Source organism: Procambarus clarkii, chromosome 21, assembly GCF_040958095.1.
Source record: "Procambarus clarkii isolate CNS0578487 chromosome 21, FALCON_Pclarkii_2.0, whole genome shotgun sequence".
Classification (NCBI taxonomy): domain Eukaryota; kingdom Metazoa; phylum Arthropoda; class Malacostraca; order Decapoda; family Cambaridae; genus Procambarus; species Procambarus clarkii.
In genome coordinates this window covers 23,329,500-23,349,015 of record NC_091170.1, presented here as the reverse complement: position 1 = coordinate 23,349,015, position 19,516 = coordinate 23,329,500, and the positions used below count along the sequence as shown (strand labels likewise).

The window sequence follows — 19,516 nt, the reverse complement described above, 5'->3', positions numbered from 1 at the left end:
GGTGTGGCTGAGAGCGTAGATGGTGTTCCTGAGAGTGTAGATAGTGTGGCTAAGATTGCAGATTGTGTAGCTAAGAGTGTAGATGGTGTGGCTAGGAGTGTAGATGGTGTGGCTTAGATTGCAGATGGTGTGGCTTAGAGTGTAGATGGTGTGGCTGAGAGTGTAGATGGTGTGGTTAAGAGTGTAGATGGTGTAGCTGAGAGTGTAGATGGTGTGGCTGAGAGTGTAGATGGTGTGGCTGAAAGTATAGATGGTGTGACTGAGAGTGTAGATGGTGTGACTGAGAGTGTAGATGGTGTGGCTGAGAGTGTAGATGGTGTGGCTGAGAGTGTAGATGGTGTCGCTGAGAGTGTGAATGGTGTTACTGAGAGTGTAGATGATGTTGCTGAGAGTGTTGATGGTGTATCTGAGAGTGTAGATGGTGTCACTGAGAGTGTTGAGGGTGTTGCTGATAGTGTAGATGGTGTGGCTGAGAGTGTAGATGGAGTAACTGAGAGTGATGATGGTGTGGCTGAGAGTGTTGATGGTGTGGCTGAGAGTGTAGATGGTGTGGCTGAGAGTGTAGACGGTGTTACTGAGAGTGTAGAAGGTGTGGCTAATAGTGTAGATGGTGTGGCTGAGAGTGTAAATGGTGTGGATCAGAATGCGTAAGGTGTGGCTTAGTGTAGATGGTGTGGCGGAGAGTGTAAATGGTGTGGCTGAGAATGCAGATGGTGTGGCTGAGAGCGTAGATGGTTTCGCTGAGAGTGTATATGGTGTGGTTGAGATAGCGGATTGTGTGGCTAAGAGTGTAGATGGTGTGGCTGAGTGTGTAGATGGAGTGGCTGACAGTGTAGATGGTGTGGCTGAGAGTGTAGATGGTGTGGTTAAGAGTGTAGATAGTGTGGCTGAGAGTGTAGATGGTGTGGGTGAGAGTGTAGATGGTGTGGGTTAGAGAGTAGATAGTGTGGCTGAGAGTGTAGATGTTGTGGCTGAGAGTATAAATGGAGTGGCTGAGAGTGTAGATGGTGTGGATGAGAGTGTAGATGGAGTGGCAGAGAGTGTAGATGGTGTTGCTGAGAGTGTAAATGGTGTGACTGAGAGTGTAGATGGTGTGGCTGAGAGTGTAGATGGTGTGGCTGAGAGTGTAGATGGTGTGGCTGAGAGTGTAGATGGTGTGACTGAGAGTGTTAATGGTGTGGCTGAGAGTGTAGATGGAGAGACTGAGAGTTATGATGTTTTGGCTGAGAGTGTTGATGGTGTGGGTGAGAGTGTAGATGGTGTGGCTGAGAGTGTAGATGGTGTGGCTGATAGTGTAGGTGGTGTGGCTGAGAGTGTAGACGGTGTGGCTGAGAGTGTTGATGGTGTCGCTGAGAGTGTAGATGATGTGGCTGAGAGTGTAGATGGTGTGACTGAGAGTGTTGATGGTGTGGCAGTGTAGATGGTGTGGCTGAGAGTGTAGATGGTGTTGCTGATAGTGTAGATGGTGTGGCTGAAAGTGTAGATGGTGTGGATCAGAATGCGTAAGGTGTGGCTTAGTGTAGATGGTGTGGCTGAGCGTGTAAATGGTGTGACTGAGAATGCAGATGGTGTGGCTTAGAGTGTAGATGGTGTGGCTGAGAGTGTAGATGGTGTGGTTAAGAGTGTAGATGGTGTAGCTGAGAGTGTAGATGGTGTGGCTGAGAGTGTAGATGGTGTGGCTGAAAGTATAGATGGTGTGACTGAGAGTGTAGATGGTGTGACTGAGAGTGTAGATGGTGTGGCTGAGAGTGTAGATGGTGTGGCTGAGAGTGTAGATGGTGTCGCTGAGAGTGTGAATGGTGTTACTGAGAGTGTAGATGATGTTGCTGAGAGTGTTGATGGTGTATCTGAGAGTGTAGATGGTGTCACTGAGAGTGTTGAGGGTGTTGCTGATAGTGTAGATGGTGTGGCTGAGAGTGTAGATGGAGTAACTGAGAGTGATGATGGTGTTGCTGAGAGTGTAGATGGTGTGGCTGAGAGTGTAGACGGTGTTACTGAGAGTGTAGAAGGTGTGGCTAATAGTGTAGATGGTGTGGCTGAGAGTGTAAATGGTGTGGATCAGAATGCGTAAGGTGTGGCTTAGTGTAGATGGTGTGGCGGAGAGTGTAAATGGTGTGGCTGAGAATGCAGATGGTGTGGCTGAGAGCGTAGATGGTTTCGCTGAGAGTGTATATGGTGTGGTTGAGATAGCGGATTGTGTGGCTAAGAGTGTAGATGGTGTGGCTGAGTGTGTAGATGGAGTGGCTGACAGTGTAGATGGTGTGGCTGAGAGTGTAGATGGTGTGGTTAAGAGTGTAGATAGTGTGGCTGAGAGTGTAGATGGTGTGGGTGAGAGTGTAGATGGTGTGGGTTAGAGAGTAGATAGTGTGGCTGAGAGTGTAGATGTTGTGGCTGAGAGTATAAATGGAGTGGCTGAGAGTGTAGATGGTGTGGATGAGAGTGTAGATGGAGTGGCTGAGAGTGTAGATGGAGTTGCTGAGAGTGTAAATGGTGTGACTGAGAGTGTAGATGGTGTGGCTGAGAGTGTAGATGGTGTGGCTGAGAGTGTAGATGGTGTGGCTGAGAGTGTAGATGGTGTGACTGAGAGTGTTAATGGTGTGGCTGAGAGTGTAGATGGAGAGACTGAGAGTGATGATGTTTTGGCTGAGAGTGTTGATGGTGTGGGTGAGAGTGTAGATGGTGTGGCTGAGAGTGTAGATGGTGTGGCTGATAGTGTAGGTGGTGTGGCTGAGAGTGTAGACGGTGTGGCTGAGAGTGTTGATGGTGTCGCTGAGAGTGTAGATGATGTGGCTGAGAATGTAGATGGTGTGACTGAGAGTGTTGATGGTGTGGCAGTGTAGATGGTGTGGCTGAGAGTGTAGATGGTGTTGCTGATAGTGTAGATGGTGTGGCTGAAAGTGTAGATGGTGTGGATCAGAATGCGTAAGGTGTGGCTTAGTGTAGATGGTGTGGCTGAGCGTGTAAATGGTGTGACTGAGAATGCAGATGGTGTGACTGAGAGCGTAGATGGTTTGGCGGAGAGTGTAGATAGTGTTGCTGAGAACGTAGATAGTGTGGCTGAGAGTGTAGATGGTGTGACTGTGATTGCATATGGTGTGGCTAAGAGTGTAAATGGTGTGGCTGAGAGTGTAGATGGTGTGGCTTAGAAGGCAGATGGTGTGGCTTAGAGTGCAGATGGTGTGGCTAAGAGTGTAGATAGTGAGGTTGTGAATGTAGATGGTGTGGCTGAGAGTGTAGATGATGTGGCTGAGAGTGTAGATGGTGTGGCTGAGAGTGTAGATGGTGTGGCTGAGAGTGTAGATAGTGTGGCTGATAGTGTAGATGATGTGGCTTCGAGTGTAGATGGTGTGGCTAAGAGTGTATATGGTGTGGCTGAGAAAGGATAAGGTGTGGCTGAGAGCGTAGATGGTGTTCCTGAGAGTGTAGATAGTGTGGCTAAGATTGCAGATTGTGTAGCTAAGAGTGTAGATGGTGTGGCTAGGAGTGTAGATGGTGTGGCTTAGATTGCAGATGGTGTGGCTTAGAGTGTAGATGGTGTGGCTGAGAGTGTAGATGGTGTGGTTAAGAGTGTAGATGGTGTAGCTGAGAGTGTAGATGGTGTGGCTGAGAGTGTAGATGGTGTGGCTGAAAGTATAGATGGTGTGACTGAGAGTGTAGATGGTGTGACTGAGAGTGTAGATGGTGTGGCTGAGAGTGTAGATGGTGTGGCTGAGAGTGTAGATGGTGTCGCTGAGAGTGTGAATGGTGTTACTGAGAGTGTAGATGATGTTGCTGAGAGTGTTGATGGTGTATCTGAGAGTGTAGATGGTGTCACTGAGAGTGTTGAGGGTGTTGCTGATAGTGTAGATGGTGTGGCTGAGAGTGTAGATGGAGTAACTGAGAGTGATGATGGTGTGGCTGAGAGTGTTGATGGTGTGGCTGAGAGTGTAGATGGTGTGGCTGAGAGTGTAGACGGTGTTACTGAGAGTGTAGAAGGTGTGGCTAATAGTGTAGATGGTGTGGCTGAGAGTGTAAATGGTGTGGATCAGAATGCGTAAGGTGTGGCTTAGTGTAGATGGTGTGGCGGAGAGTGTAAATGGTGTGGCTGAGAATGCAGATGGTGTGGCTGAGAGCGTAGATGGTTTCGCTGAGAGTGTATATGGTGTGGTTGAGATAGCGGATTGTGTGGCTAAGAGTGTAGATGGTGTGGCTGAGTGTGTAGATGGAGTGGCTGACAGTGTAGATGGTGTGGCTGAGAGTGTAGATGGTGTGGTTAAGAGTGTAGATAGTGTGGCTGAGAGTGTAGATGGTGTGGGTGAGAGTGTAGATGGTGTGGGTTAGAGAGTAGATAGTGTGGCTGAGAGTGTAGATGTTGTGGCTGAGAGTATAAATGGAGTGGCTGAGAGTGTAGATGGTGTGGATGAGAGTGTAGATGGAGTGGCTGAGAGTGTAGATGGTGTTGCTGAGAGTGTAAATGGTGTGACTGAGAGTGTAGATGGTGTGGCTGAGAGTGTAGATGGTGTGGCTGAGAGTGTAGATGGTGTGGCTGAGAGTGTTAATGGTGTGGCTGAGAGTGTAGATGGAGAGACTGAGAGTGATGATGTTTTGGCTGAGAGTGTTGATGGTGTGGGTGAGAGTGTAGATGGTGTGGCTGAGAGTGTAGATGGTGTGGTTGATAGTGTAGGTGGTGTGGCTGAGAGTGTAGATGGTATGGCTGAAAGTGTTGATGGTGTAGCTGAGAGTATAGATGGTGTGGCTGAGAGTGTAGATGGTGTGACTGAGAGTGTTGATGGTGTGGCAGAGTGTGGATGGTGTGGCTGAGAGTGTAGATGGTGTGGATCAGAATGCGTAAGGTGTGGCTTAGTGTAGATGGTGTGGCGGAGAGTGTAAATTGTGTGGCTGAGAATGCAGATGGTGTGGCTGAGAGCGTAGATGGTTTTGCTTAGAGTGTATATGGTGTGGTTGAGATTGCAGATTGTGTGGCTAAGAGTGTAGATGGTGTGGCTGAGAGTGTAGATGGTGTGGCTGACAGAGTAGATGGTGTGGTTGAGAGTGTAGATGGTTTGGTTAAGAGTGTAGATAGTGTGACTGAGAGTGTATATGGTGTGGGTGAGAGTGTAGATGGTGTAGGTGAGAGAGTAGATAGTGTGGCTGAGAGTGTAGATGTTGTGGCTGAGAGTATAAATGGAGTGGCTGAGAGTGTAGATGGTGTGGATGAGAGTGTGGATGGAGTGGCTAAGAGTGTAGATGGTGTTGCTGAGAGTGTAGATGGTGTGACTGAGAGTGTAGATGGTGTGGCTGAGAGTGTAGATGGTGTGGCTGTGAGTGTAGATGGTGTGGCTGAGAGCGTAGATGGGGTGACTGATAGTTTAGATGGTGTAGCTGAAAGTGTAGATATTGTGGCTGAGAGTGTTGATGGTGTAACTGAGAGTATAGATATTGTGGCTGAGAATGTAGATGGTGTGGCTGAGAGTGTAGATGGTGTAGCTGAGAGTGTAGATGGTGTGGCTGAAAGTGTAGATGGTGCGGTTGAGAGAGTAGATGGTGTTACTAAGAGTGTAGATGGTGTGGCTGAGAATGTTGATGGCGTGGCTGAGAGTGTTGATGGTGTGGCTTAGAATGCAGATGGTATGGCTTAGAGTGTAGATGGAGTGGCTAAGAGTGTAGCTGGTGTGGTTAAGAGTGTAGATGGTGTGGCTGAGAGTGATGATGGTGTTACTGAGAGTGTAAGATGGTGTGGCTGAGAGTATAGATGGTGTGGCTGAGAGTACAGATGGTGTGGCTGAGAGTGTAGGATGTGTGGCTGAGAGTGTAGATGGTGTGGCTGAGAGTGTAAGATGGTGTGGATGAGAATGTAGATGGTGTTGCTGAGAGTGTAGATAGTGTGGCTGATAGTGTAGATGGTGTGGCTTAGAGTGTAGATGGTGTTGCTGAGAGTGTAAATGGTGTGGCTGAGAGTGTAGATGGTGTGACTGAGAGTGTTGATGGTGTGGCTGAGAATGCGTAAGGTGTGGCTTAAAGTGTAGATAGTGTGGCTGAGAGTGTAAATGGTGTGGCTGAGAATACAGATGGTGTGGCTGAGATTGCAGTTTGTGTAGTTAAGAGTGTAGATGGTGTGGCTAAGAGTGTAGATGGTGTGGCTTAGAATGCATATGGTGTGGCTTAGAGTGTAGATGGTGTTGCTGAGAGTGTAGATGGTGTGGGTAAGAGTGTAGATGGTGTGGGTGAGAGTGTAGATGGTGTGGCTGAGAGTGTAGATGGTGTGGGTGAGAGTGTAGATAGTGTGGCTGAGAGTGTAGATGGTGCGGCTGAGAGTACAGATGGTGTGACTGAGAGTGTAGATGGTGTTACTGAGAGTGTAGATGGTGTGGCTGAGAGTGTAGATGGTGCCGCTGAAAGTGTGAATGGTGTTACTAAGAGTGTAGATGATGTTGCTGAGTGTTGATGGTGTATCTGAGAGTGTAGATGGTGTCGCTAAGAGTGTTGAGGGTGTTGCTGAGATTATAGATGGCGTCGCTGAGAGGGTAGATGGTGTGGCTGATAGTGTAGATGGTGTGGCTGAGAGTGTAGATGGTGTTGCTGAGAGTGTTAATGGTGTGGCTGAGAGTGTAGATGGAGTGGCTGAGAGTGATGATGGTGTGACTGAGAGTGTTAATGGTGTGGCTGAGAGTGTAGATGGTGTGGCTGAGAGTGTAGATGGTGTGGCTGAGAGTGTAGATGGTGTGGCTGATAGTGTAGATGGTGTGGCTTAGAGTGTAGATGGTGTGGCTGAGAGTGATGATGGTGAGGCTGAGAGTGTAGATGGTGTGGCTGAGAGTGTAGATTGTGTGGCTGAGAGTGTTGATGGTGTGGCTGAGAGTGTAGATGGTGTGGCTGAGAGTGTAGATGGTGTGGCTGATAGTGTAGATAATGTGGCTTAGAGTGTAGATGGTGTTGCTGAGAGTGTAAATGGTGTAGCTGAGAATGCAGATGGTGTGGCTGAGAGCGTAGATGGTGTGCCTGTGAGTGTAGATGGTGTGGCTGAGAGTGTTGATGGCGTGGCTGAGAGTGTTGATGGTGTGGCTTAGAATGCAAATGGTATGGCTTAGAGTGTAGATGGTGTGGCTGAGAGTGTAGATATTGTGGTTAAGATTGTAGATGGTGTTACTGAGAGTGTTGATGGTGTGGCTGAGAGTGTAGATGGTGTGGCTGAGAGTGTAGATAGTGTGGCTAAGAGTGTAGATGGTGTTGCTGAAAGTATAGATGGTGTGGCTGAGAATGTAGACGATGTGGCTGAGAGTGTAGATGGTGTGGCTGAGAGTGTAGATTGTGTGGCAGAGTGAAGATGGTGTGCCTGAGAGTGATGATGGTGTTGCTGATAGTGTAGATGGTGTGGCTGAAAGTGTAGATGGTGTGGATCAGAATGCGTAAGGTGTGGCTTAGTGTAGATGGTGTGGCTGAGCGTGTAAATGGTGTGACTGAGAATGCAGATGGTGTGACTGAGAGCGTAGATGGTTTGGCGGAGAGTGTAGATAGTGTTCCTGAGAACGTAGATAGTGTGGCTGAGAGTGTAGATGGTGTGACTGAGAGTGTTGATGGTGTGGCAGTGTAGATGGTGTGGCTGAGAGTGTAGATGGTGTTGCTGATAGTGTAGATGGTGTGGCTGAAAGTGTAGATGGTGTGGATCAGAATGCGTAAGGTGTGGCTTAGTGTAGATGGTGTGGCTGAGCGTGTAAATGGTGTGACTGAGAATGCAGATGGTGTGACTGAGAGCGTAGATGGTTTGGCGGAGAGTGTAGATAGTGTTGCTGAGAACGTAGATAGTGTGGCTGAGAGTGTAGATGGTGTGACTGTGATTGCATATGGTGTGGCTAAGAGTGTAAATGGTGTGGCTGAGAGTGTAGATGGTGTGGCTTAGAAGGCAGATGGTGTGGCTTAGAGTGCAGATGGTGTGGCTAAGAGTGTAGATAGTGAGGTTGTGAATGTAGATGGTGTGGCTGAGAGTGTAGATGATGTGGCTGAGAGTGTAGATGGTGTGGCTGAGAGTGTAGATGGTGTGGCTGAGAGTGTAGGTAGTGTGGCTGATAGTGTAGATGATGTGGCTTCGAGTGTAGATGGTGTGGCTAAGAGTGTATATGGTGTGGCTGAGAAAGGATAAGGTGTGGCTGAGAGCATAGATGGTGTTGCTGAGAGTGTAGATAGTGTGGCTGAGATTGCAGATTGTGTAGCTAAGAGTGTAGATGGTGTGGCTAGGAGTGTAGATGGTGTGGCTTAGATTGCAGATGGTGTGGCTTAGAGCGTAGATGGTGTGGCTGAGAGTGTAGATGGTGTGGTTAAGAGTGTAGATGGTGTAGCTGAGAGTGTAGATGGTGTGCCTGAGAGTGTAGATGGTGTGGCTGAAAGTATAGATGGTGTGACTGAGAGTGTAGATGGTGTGACTGAGAGTGTAGATGGTGTGGCTGAGAGTGTAGATGGTGTGGCTGAGAGTGTAGATGGTGTCGCTGAGAGTGTGAATGGTGTTACTGAGAGTGTAGATGTTGCTGAGAGTGTTGATGGTGTATCTGAGAGTGTAGATGGTGTCACTGAGAGTGTTGAGGGTGTTGCTGATAGTGTAGATGGTGTGGCTGAGAGTGTAGATGGAGTAACTGAGAGTGATGATGGTGTGGCTGAGAGTGTTGATGATGTGGCTGAGAGTGTAGATGGTGTGGCTGAGAGTGTAGATGGTGTTACTGAGAGTGTAGAAGGTGTGGCTAATAGTGTAGATGGTGTGGCTGAGAGTGTAAATGGTGTGGATCAGAATGCGTAAGGTGTGGCTTAGTGTAGATGGTGTGGCGGAGAGTGTAAATGGTGTGGCTGAGAATGCAGATTGTGTGGCTGAGAGCGTAGATGGTTTCGCTGAGAGTGTATATGGTGTGGTTGAGATAGCGGATTGTGTGGCTAAGAGTGTAGATGGTGTGGCTGAGTGTGTAGATGGTGTGGCTGACAGTGTAGATGGTGTGGCTGAGAGTGTAGATGGTGTGGTTAAGAGTGTAGATAGTGTGGCTGAGAGTGTAGATGGTGTGGGTGAGAGTGTAGATGGTGTGGTTTAGAGAGTAGATAGTGTGGCTGAGAGTGTAGATGTTGTGGCTGAGAGTATAAATGGATTGGCTGAGAGTGTAGATGGTGTGGATGAGAGTGTAGATGGAGTGGCTGAGAGTGTAGATGGTGTTGCTGAGAGTGTAGATGGTGTGACTGAGAGTGTAGATGGTGTGGCTGAGAGTGTAGATGGTGTGGCTGAGAGTGTAGATGGTGTGGCTGAGAGTGTTAATGGTGTGGCTGAGAGTGTAGATGGAGAGACTGAGAGTGATGATGTTTTGGCTGAGAGTGTTGATGGTGTGGGTGAGAGTGTAGATTGTCTGGCTGAGAGTGTAGATGGTGTGGTTGATAGTGTAGGTGGTGTGGCTGAGAGTGTAGATGGTATGGCTGAAAGTGTTGATTTTGTGGCTGAGAGTATAGATGGTGTGGCTGAGAGTGTAGATGGTGTGACTGAGAGTGTTGATAGTGTGGCAGAGTGTGGATGGTGTGGCTGAGAGTGTAGATGGTGTTGCTAATAGTGTAGATGGTGTGGCTGAGAGTGTAGATGGTGTGGATCAGAATGCGTAAGGTGTGGCTTAGTGTAGATGGTGTGGCGGAGAGTGTAAATTGTGTGGCTGAGAATGCAGATGGTGTGGCTGAGAGCGTAGATGGTTTTGCTTAGAGTGTATATGGTGTGGTTGAGATTGCAGATTGTGTGGCTAAGAGTGTAGATGGTGTGGCTGAGAGTGTAGATGGTGTGGCTGACAGAGTAGATGGTGTGGTTGAGAGTGTAGATGGTTTGGTTAAGAGTGTAGATAGTGTGACTGAGAGTGTAGATGGTGTGGGTGAGAGTGTAGATGGTGTAGGTGAGAGAGTAGATAGTGTGGCTGAGAGTGTAGATGTTGTGGCTGAGAGTATAAATGGAGTGGCTGAGAGTGTAGATGGTGTGGATGAGAGTGTAGATGGAGTGGCTAAGAGTGTAGATGGTGTTGCTGAGAGTGTAGATAGTGTGACTGAGAGTGTAGATGGTGTGGCTGAGAGTGCAGATGGTGTGGCTGAGAGTGTAGATGGTGTGGCTGAGAGCGTAGATGGGGTGACTGATAGTTTAGAAGGTGTAGCTGAAAGTGTAGATGGTGTGGCTGAGAGTGTTGATGGTGTAACTGAGAGTATAGATATTGTGGCTGAGAATGTAGATGGTGTGGCTGAGAGTGTAGATGGTGTAGCTGAGAGTGTAGATGGTGTGGCTGAAAGTGTAGATGGTGCGGTTGAGAGAGTAGATGGTGTTACTAAGAGTGTAGATGGTGTGGCTGAGAATGTTGATGGCGTGGCTGAGAGTGTTGATGGTGTGGCTTAGAATGCAGATGGTATGGCTTAGAGTGTAGATGGAGTGGCTAAGAGTGTAGCTGGTGTGGTTAAGAGTGTAGATGGTGTGGCTGAGAGTGTTGATGGTGTTACTGAGAGTGTAAGATGGTGTGGCTGAGAGTATACATGGTGTGGCTGAGAGTACAGATGGTGTGGCTGAGAGTGTAGGATGTGTGGCTGAGAGTGTAGATGGTGTGGCTGAGAGTGTAAGATGGTGTGGATGAGAATGTAGATGGTGTTGCTGAGAGTGTAGATAGTGTGGCTGATAGTGTAGATGGTGTGGCTTAGAGTGTAGATGGTGTTGCTGAGAGTGTAAATGGTGTGGCTGAGAGTGTAGATGGTGTGACTGAGAGTGTTGATGGTGTAGCTGAGAATGCGTAAGGTGTGGCTTAAAGTGTAGATAGTGTGGCTGAGAGTGTAAATGGTGTGGCTGAGAATGCAGATGGTGTGGCTGAGATTGCAGTTTGTGTAGTTAAGAGTGTAGATGGTGTGGCTAAGAGTGTAGATGGTGTGGCTTAGAATGCATATGGTGTGGCTTAGAGTGTAGATGGTGTTGCTGAGAGTGTAGATGGTGTGGGTAAGAGTGTAGATGGTGTGGGTGAGAGTGTAGATGGTGTGGCTGAGAGTGTAGATGGTGTGGGTGAGAGTGTAGATAGTGTGGCTGAGAGTGTAGATGGTGCGGCTGAGAGTACAGATGGTGTGACTGAGAGTGTAGATGGTGTTACTGAGAGTGTAGATGGTGTGGCTGAGAGTGTAGATGGTGCCGCTGAAAGTGTGAATGGTGTTACTAAGAGTGTAGATGATGTTGCTGAGTGTTGATGGTGTATCTGAGAGTGTAGATGGTGTCGCTAAGAGTGTTGAGGGTGTTGCTGAGATTATAGATGGCGTCGCTGAGAGGGTAGATGGTGTGGCTGATAGTGTAGATGGTGTGGCTGAGAGTGTAGATGGTGTGGCTGAGAGTGTTTTTGGTGTGGCTGAGAGTGTAGATGGAGTGGCTGAGAGTGATGATGGTGTGACTGAGAGTGTTAATGGTGTGGCTGAGAGTGTAGATGGTGTGGCTGAGAGTGTAGATGGTGTGGCTGATAGTGTAGATGGTGTGGCTTAGAGTGTAGATGGTGTGGCTGAGAGTGATGATGGTGAGGCTGAGAGTGTAGATGGTGTGGCTGAGAGTGTAGATTGTGTGGCTGAGAGTGTTGATGGTGTGGCTGAGAGTGTAGATGGTGTGGCTGAGAGTGTAGATGGTGTGGCTGATAGTGTAGATAATGTGGCTTAGAGTGTAGATGGTGTTGCTGAGAGTGTAAATGGTGTAGCTGAGAATGCAGATGGTGTGGCTGAGAGCGTAGATGGTGTGCCTGTGAGTGTAGATGGTGTGGCTGAGAGTGTTGATGGCGTGGCTGAGAGTGTTGATGGTGTGGCTTAGAATGCAAATGGTATGGCTTAGAGTGTAGATGGTGTGGCTGAGAGTGTAGATATTGTGGTTAAGATTGTAGATGGTGTTACTGAGAGTGTTGATGGTGTGGCTGAGAGTGTAGATGGTGTGGCTGAGAGTGTAGATAGTGTGGCTAAGAGTGTAGATGGTGTTGCTGAAAGTATAGATGGTGTGGCTGAGAATGTAGATGATGTGGCTGAGAGTGTAGATGGTGTGGCTGAGAGTGTAGATTGTGTGGCAGAGTGAAGATGGTGTGCCTGAGAGTGATGATGGTGTGGCTGAGAGTGTTGATGGTGTGGCTGAAAGTGTAGATGGTGTGGCTGAGGGTGTAGATGGAGTAGCTGAGAGTGTAGATGGTGTCGCTGAGAGTGTAGATGATATAGCTGAGAGTGTATATGGTATGGCTGAGAGTGTAGATGGTGTTGCTGAGAGTGTAGATGGTGTGGCTGAGAGTGTAGATGGTGTGACTGAGATTGCATATGGTGTGGCTAAGAGTGTAAATGGTGTGGCTGAGAGTGTAGATGGTGTGGCTTAGAAGGCAGATGGTGTGGCTAAGAGTGCAGATGGTGAGGCTGAGAGTGTAGATGGTGTAGCTGAGAGTGTAGATGGTGTGGCTGAAAGTGTAGATGGTGCGGTTGAGAGAGTAGATGGTGTTACTAAGAGTGTAGATGGTGTGGCTGAGAATGTTGATGGCGTGGCTGAGAGTGTTGATGGTGTGGCTTAGAATGCAGATGGTATGGCTTAGAGTGTAGATGGAGTGGCTAAGAGTGTAGCTGGTGTGGTTAAGAGTGTAGATGGTGTGGCTGAGAGTGTTGATGGTGTTACTGAGAGTGTAAGATGGTGTGGCTGAGAGTATACATGGTGTGGCTGAGAGTACAGATGGTGTGGCTGAGAGTGTAGGATGTGTGGCTGAGAGTGTAGATGGTGTGGCTGAGAGTGTAAGATGGTGTGGATGAGAATGTAGATGGTGTTGCTGAGAGTGTAGATAGTGTGGCTGATAGTGTAGATGGTGTGGCTTAGAGTGTAGATGGTGTTGCTGAGAGTGTAAATGGTGTGGCTGAGAGTGTAGATGGTGTGACTGAAAGTGTTGATGGTGTAGCTGAGAATGCGTAAGGTGTGGCTTAAAGTGTAGATAGTGTGGCTGAGAGTGTAAATGGTGTGGCTGAGAATGCAGATGGTGTGGCTGAGATTGCAGTTTGTGTAGTTAAGAGTGTAGATGGTGTGGCTAAGAGTGTAGATGGTGTGGCTTAGAATGCATATGGTGTGGCTTAGAGTGTAGATGGTGTTGCTGAGAGTGTAGATGGTGTGGGTAAGAGTGTAGATGGTGTGGGTGAGAGTGTAGATGGTGTGGCTGAGAGTGTAGATGGTGTGGGTGAGAGTGTAGATAGTGTGGCTGAGAGTGTAGATGGTGCGGCTGAGAGTACAGATGGTGTGACTGAGAGTGTAGATGGTGTTACTGAGAGTGTAGATGGTGTGGCTGAGAGTGTAGATGGTGCCGCTGAAAGTGTGAATGGTGTTACTAAGAGTGTAGATGATGTTGCTGAGTGTTGATGGTGTATCTGAGAGTGTAGATGGTGTCGCTAAGAGTGTTGAGGGTGTTGCTGAGATTATAGATGGCGTCGCTGAGAGGGTAGATGGTGTGGCTGATAGTGTAGATGGTGTGGCTGAGAGTGTAGATGGTGTGGCTGAGAGTGTTAATGGTGTGGCTGAGAGTGTAGATGGAGTGGCTGAGAGTGATGATGGTGTGACTGAGAGTGTTAATGGTGTGGCTGAGAGTGTAGATGGTGTGGCTGAGAGTGTAGATGGTGTGGCTGAGAGTGTAGATGGTGTGGCTGATAGTGTAGATGGTGTGGCTTAGAGTGTAGATGGTGTGGCTGAGAGTGATGATGGTGAGGCTGAGAGTGTAGATGGTGTGGCTGAGAGTGTAGATTGTGTGGCTGAGAGTGTTGATGGTGTGGCTGAGAGTGTAGATGGTGTGGCTGAGAGTGTAGATGGTGTGGCTGATAGTGTAGATAATGTGGCTTAGAGTGTAGATGGTGTTGCTGAGAGTGTAAATGGTGTAGCTGAGAATGCAGATGGTGTGGCTGAGAGCGTAGATGGTGTGCCTGTGAGTGTAGATGGTGTGGCTGAGAGTGTTGATGGCGTGGCTGAGAGTGTTGATGGTGTGGCTTAGAATGCAAATGGTATGGCTTAGAGTGTAGATGGTGTGGCTGAGAGTGTAGATATTGTGGTTAAGATTGTAGATGGTGTTACTGAGAGTGTTGATGGTGTGGCTGAGAGTGTAGATGGTGTGGCTGAGAGTGTAGATAGTGTGGCTAAGAGTGTAGATGGTGTTGCTGAAAGTATAGATGGTGTGGCTGAGAATGTAGATGATGTGGCTGAGAGTGTAGATGGTGTGGCTGAGAGTGTAGATTGTGTGGCAGAGTGAAGATGGTGTGCCTGAGAGTGATGATGGTGTGGCTGAGAGTGTTGATGGTGTGGCTGAAAGTGTAGATGGTGTGGCTGAGGGTGTAGATGGAGTAGCTGAGAGTGTAGATGGTGTCGCTGAGAGTGTAGATGATATAGCTGAGAGTGTATATGGTATGGCTGAGAGTGTAGATGGTGTTGCTGAGAGTGTAGATGGTGTGGCTGAGAGTGTAGATGGTGTGACTGAGATTGCATATGGTGTGGCTAAGAGTGTAAATGGTGTGGCTGAGAGTGTAGATGGTGTGGCTTAGAAGGCAGATGGTGTGGCTAAGAGTGCAGATGGTGAGGCTGAGAGTGTAGATAGTGGGGTTGTGCATGTAGATGGTGTGGCTGAGAGTGTAGATGGTGTGGCTGAGAGTGTAGATGGTGTGGCTGAGAGTGTAGATAGTGTGGCTGATAGTGTAGATGGTGTGGCTTCGAGTGTAGATGGTGTTGCTGAGATTGAAAACGGTGTAGCTGAGAATGCAGATGGTGTGGCTGAGAGCGAAGATGGTGTGCCTAAGATTGTACATGGTGTGGCTGAGAGTGTTGATGGTGTGGCTGAGAGTGTAGATGGTGTGGCTGAGAGTGTTGATGGTGTGGCTGAGAATGCGTAATATGTGGCTTAGAGTGTAGATAGTGTGCTTAGAGTGTAGATAGTGTGGCTGAGAGTGTAAATGGTGTGGCTGAGATTGCAGATTGTGTAGCTAAGATTGTAGATGGTGTGGCTAAGAGTGTATAAGGTGTGGCTTAGAATGCAGATGGTGTTGCTTAGAGTGTATATGGTGTGGCTGAGAGTGTAGATGGTGTGGTTAAGAGTGTTGATGGTGTGGCTGAGAGTGTAGATGGTGTGGCTGAGAGTGTAGATGGTGTGGGTGAGAGTGTAGATAGTGTGGCTGAGAGTGTAGATGGTGCGGCTGAGAGTGCAGATGGTATGACTGAGAGTGTAGATGGTGTGGCTGAGAGTGTAGATGGTGTGGCTGAGAGTGTTAATAGTGTGGCTGAGAGTGTAGATGGAGTGGCTGAGAGTGATGATAGTGTGGCTGAGAGTGTTGATGGTGTGGCTGAGAGAGTAGATGGTGTGGCTGAGAGTGTAGATGGTGTGGCTGATAGTGTAGATGGTGTGGCTGAGAGCGTAGATGGTGTGTCTGAGAGTGTTGATGGTGTGGCTGAGAGTGTAGATGGTGTAGCTGAGAGTGTAGATGGTGTGGCTGAGGGTGTTGATGGTGTGGTTGAGAGTGTAGATGGTGTGGCTGAGAGTGTAGATGGTGTAGCTGATAGTGTAGATAATGTGGCTTAGAGTGGAGATGGTGTGGCTGAGAGTGTTGATGGTGTGGCTGAGAGTGTAGATGGTGTGACTGAGAGTGTAAATAGTGTGACTGATAGTGTAGATGGTGTTGCTGAGAGTGTAGATGGTGTGGCTGAGAGTGTTGATGGTGTGGCTGAGAATGCATAAGGTGTGGCTGAGAGCGTAGATGGTGTTGCTGAGAGTGTAGATAGTGTGGCTGAGATTGCAGATTGTGTAGCTAAGAGTGTAGATGGTGTGGCTAGGAGTGTAGCTGGTGTGGCTTAGATTGCAGATGGTGTGGCTTAGAGTGTAGATAGTGTGGCTGAGAGTGTAGATGGTGTGGTTAAGAGTGTAGATGGTGTGGCTGAGAGTGTAGATGGTGTGGCTGAGAGTGTAGATGGTGTTGGTGAGAGTGTAGATAGTGTGGCTGAGAGTGTAGATGGTGTGGCTGAGAGTATAGATGGTGTGACTGAGAGTGTAGATGGTGTGACTGAAAGTGTAGATGGTGTGGCTGAAAGTGTAGATGGTGTGGCTGAGAGTGTAGATGGTGTCGCTGAGAGTGTGAATGGTGTTACTGAGAGTGTAGATGGTGTCGCTGAGAGTGTTGATGGTGTATCAGAGAGTATCAGAGTGTATCATGGTGTATCTGCAATGGTGTCGCTGAGAGTGTTGAGGGTGTTGCTGATAGTGTAGATGGTGTGGCTGAGATTGTAGATGGAGTAACTGAGAGTGATGATGGTGCGGCTGAGAATGTTGATGGTGTCGCTGAGAGTGTAGATGGTGTGGCTGTGAGTGTAGATGGTGTTACTGAGAGTGAATAAGGTGTGGCTTATAGTGTAGATGGTGTGGCTGAGTGTAGATGGTATTTGTGAGAGTGTTGGTGTGGCTGAGAGTGTAGAGTGTGTGGCTGAGAGTGTAGATGGTGTGGCTGAGAGTGTAGATGGTGTGGCTGAGAGTGTAGATGGTGTGGCTGAGAGTGTAGATGGTGTGGCTGATAGTGTAGATGGTGTGGCTAAGAGTGTAGATGGTGTTGTTGAGAGTGTAAATGGTGTAGCTGAGAATCCAGATTGTGTGACTGAGAGCGTGGATGGTGTGCCTGAGTGTAGATGGTGTGGCTGAGAGTGTTGATGGTGTGGCTTAGAATGCAGATGGTATTACTTAGAGTGTAGATGGTGTGGCTGAGAGTGTAGATATTGTGGTTAAGATTGTAGATGGTGTTACTGAGAGTGTTGATGGTGTGGATGAGAGTGTAGATGATGTCGCTGAGAGAGTTGAGGGTGTTGCTGAGAGTATAGATGGCGTCGCTGAGAGGGTAGATGGTGTGGCTGATAGTGTAGATGGTGTGGCTGAGAGTGTAGATGGTGTGACTGAGAGTGTTAATGGTGTGGCTGAGAGTGTAGATGGAGAGATTGAGAGTGATGATGTTTTGGCTGAGAGTGTTGATGGTGTGGGTGAGAGTGTAGATGGTGTGGCTGAGAGTGTAGATGGTGTGCCTAATAGTGCAGGTGGTGTGGCTGAGAGTGTAGACGGTGTGGCTGAGAGTGTTGATGGTGTGGCTGAGAGTGTAGATGGTGTGGCTGAGAGTGTAGATGGTGTGACTGAGAGTGTTGATGGTGTGGCAGAGTGTAGATGGTGTGGCTGAGAGTGTAGATGGTGTTGCTGATAGTGTAGATGGTGTGGCTGAGAGTGTAGATGGTGTGGATCAGAATGCCTAAGGTGTGGCTTAGTGTAGATGGTGTGGCTGAGCGTGTAAATGGTGTGACTGAGAATGCAGATGGTGTGACTGAGAGCGTAGATGGTTTGGCGGAGAGTGTAGATAGTGTTGCTGAGAACGTAGATAGTGTGGCTGAGAGTGTAGATGGTGTGACTGTGATTGCATATAGTGTGGCTAAGAGGGTAAATGGTGTGGCTGAGAGTGTAGATGGTGTGGCTTAGAAGGCAGATGGTGTGGCTTAGAGTGCAGATGGTGTGGCTAAGAGTGTAGATAGTGAGGTTGTGAATGTAGATGGTGTGGCTGAGAGTGTAGATGGTGTGGCTGAGAGTGTAGATGGTGTGGCTGAGAGTGTAGATGGTGTGGCTGAGAGTGTAGATAGTGTGGCTGATAGTGTAGATGATGTGGCTTCGAGTGTAGATGGTGTGGCTAAGAGTGTATATGGTGTGGCTGAGAAAGGATAATGTGTGGCTGAGAGCGTAGATGGTGTTGCTGAGAGTGTAGATAGTGTGGCTGAGAGTGTAGATAGTGTGGCTGAGATTGCAGATTGTGTAGCTAAGAGTGTAGATGGTGTGGCTAGGAGTGTAGATGGTGTGGCTTAGATTGCAGATGGTGTGGCTTAGAGTGTAGATGGTGTGGCTGAGAGTGTAGATGGTGTGGTTAAGAGTGTAGATGGTGTGGCTGAGAGTGTAGATGGTGTGGCTGAGAGTGTAGATGGTGTTGGTGAGAGTGTAGATAGTGTGGCTGAGAGTGTAGATGGTGTGGCTGAAAGTATAGATGGTGTGACTGAGAGTGTAGATGGTGTGACTGAGAGTGTAGATGGTGTGGCTGAGAGTGTAGATGGTGTGGCTGAGAGTGTAGATGGTGTCGCTGAGAGTGTGAATGGTGTTACTGAGAGTGTAGATGATGTTGCTGAGAGTGTTGATGGTGTATCTGAGAGTGTAGATGGTGTCACTGATAGTGTTGAGGGTGTTGCTGATAGTGTAGATGGTGTGGCTGAGAGTGTAGATGGAGTAATTGAGAGTGATGATGGTGTGGCTGAGAGTGTTGATGGTGTGCATGAGAGTGTAGATGGTGTGGCTGAGAGTGTAGATGGTGTTACTGAGAGTGTAGAAGGTGTGGCTAATAGTGTAGATGGTGTGGCTGAGTGCAGATGGTATTTCTGAGAGTGTTGATGGTGTGGCTGAGAGTGTAGATGGTAAGGCTGAGTGTAGATGGTGTGGCTGAGAGTGTAGATGGTGTGGCTGAGAGTGTAGATGGTGTGGCTGAGAGTGTAGATGGTGTAGCTGATAGTGTAGATGGTGTGGCTTAGAGTGTAGATGGTGTTGTTGAGAGTGTAAATGGTGTGGCTGAGAGTGTAGATATTGTGGTTAAGATTGTAGATGGAGTTACTGAGAGTGTTGATGGTGTGGATGAGAGTGTAGATGATGTCGCTGAGAGTGTTGAGGGTGTTGCTGAGAGTATAGATGGCGTCGCTGAGAGGGTAGACGGTGTGGCTGATAGTGTAGATGGTGTGGCTGAGAGTGTAGATTGTGTTGGTGAGTGTTAATGGTGTGGCTGAGAGTGTAGATGGAGAGATTGAGAGTGATGATGTTTTGGCTGAGAGTGTAGATGGTGTGGCTGAGAGTGTTGATGGTGTGGCTGAGAGTGTAAATGGTGTAGCTGAGAGTGTAGATGGTGTGACTGAGAGTGTTGATGGTGTGGCAGAGAGTGTAGATGGTGTGGCTGAGAGTGTAGATGGTGTTGCTGATAGTGTAGATGGTGTGGCTGAGAGTGTAAATGGTGTGGATCAGAATGCGTAAGGTGTGCCTTAGTGTAGATGGTGTGGCGGAGAGTGTAAATGGTGTGGCTGAGAATGCAGATAGTGTGGCTGAGAGCGTAGATGGTTTCGCTGAGAGTGTATATGGTGTGGTTGAGATAGCGGATTGTGTGGCTAAGAGTGTAGATGGTGTGGCTGAGTGTGTAGATGGTGTGGCTGACAATGTAGATGGTGTGGCTGAGAGTGTAGATGGTGTGGTTAAGAGTGTAGATAGTGTGGCTGAGAGTGTAGATGGTGTGGGTGAGAGTGTAGATGGTGTGGGTTAGAGAGTAGATAGTGTGGCTGAGAGTGTAGATGTTGTGGCTGAGAGTATAAATGGAGTGGCTGAGAGTGTAGATGGTGTGGATGAGAGTGTAGATGGAGTGGCTGAGAGTATAGATGGTGTTGCTGAGAGTGTAGATGGTGTGACTGAGAGTGTAGATGGTGTGGCTGAGAGTGTAGATGGTGTGG

General features: G+C 48.2%; 6 protein-coding genes across 6 annotated transcripts; all 6 read left to right on the top strand.

Moving 5' to 3' along the window:
* Positions 1–2,918: 2,918 nt before the first annotated feature.
* LOC138367174 (UPF0478 protein SAUSA300_1685-like) lies at positions 2,919–3,386 on the top strand. Its single transcript, XM_069328579.1, has 2 exons — positions 2,919–3,107; positions 3,168–3,386. Exons 1-2 carry the CDS (start codon positions 2,919–2,921, stop codon positions 3,384–3,386), a joined length of 408 nt encoding a protein of 135 aa, XP_069184680.1.
* Positions 3,387–4,029: 643 nt separating this feature from the next.
* On the top strand, positions 4,030–5,597 carry LOC138367173 (SUMO-interacting motif-containing protein 1-like). The gene is made up of 2 exons (XM_069328578.1): positions 4,030–4,315; positions 4,954–5,597. Exons 1-2 carry the CDS (start codon positions 4,030–4,032, stop codon positions 5,595–5,597), a joined length of 930 nt encoding a protein of 309 aa, XP_069184679.1.
* Positions 5,598–6,407: 810 nt separating this feature from the next.
* Positions 6,408–7,046, top strand: LOC138367172 (oviduct-specific glycoprotein-like). Its single transcript, XM_069328576.1, has 2 exons — positions 6,408–6,671; positions 6,900–7,046. The coding sequence occupies exons 1-2, from the start codon at positions 6,408–6,410 to the stop codon at positions 7,044–7,046; spliced, it is 411 nt and encodes a 136-aa protein (XP_069184677.1).
* A 1,710-nt stretch (positions 7,047–8,756) lies between these two features.
* Positions 8,757–10,366, top strand: LOC138367171 (oviduct-specific glycoprotein-like). The gene is made up of 3 exons (XM_069328575.1): positions 8,757–8,952; positions 9,723–9,970; positions 10,052–10,366. Exons 1-3 carry the CDS (start codon positions 8,757–8,759, stop codon positions 10,364–10,366), a joined length of 759 nt encoding a protein of 252 aa, XP_069184676.1.
* An 810-nt stretch (positions 10,367–11,176) lies between these two features.
* On the top strand, positions 11,177–15,548 carry LOC138367170 (autotransporter adhesin BpaC-like). The gene is made up of 9 exons (XM_069328574.1): positions 11,177–11,440; positions 11,648–11,728; positions 12,066–12,299; positions 13,076–13,307; positions 13,417–13,601; positions 13,830–13,910; positions 14,248–14,481; positions 14,521–14,861; positions 15,047–15,548. The coding sequence occupies exons 1-9, from the start codon at positions 11,177–11,179 to the stop codon at positions 15,546–15,548; spliced, it is 2,154 nt and encodes a 717-aa protein (XP_069184675.1).
* A 1,695-nt stretch (positions 15,549–17,243) lies between these two features.
* LOC138367168 (SUMO-interacting motif-containing protein 1-like) lies at positions 17,244–19,049 on the top strand. Its single transcript, XM_069328573.1, has 5 exons — positions 17,244–17,432; positions 17,493–17,691; positions 18,193–18,384; positions 18,630–18,785; positions 18,955–19,049. Exons 1-5 carry the CDS (start codon positions 17,244–17,246, stop codon positions 19,047–19,049), a joined length of 831 nt encoding a protein of 276 aa, XP_069184674.1.
* Positions 19,050–19,516: the final 467 nt, after the last annotated feature.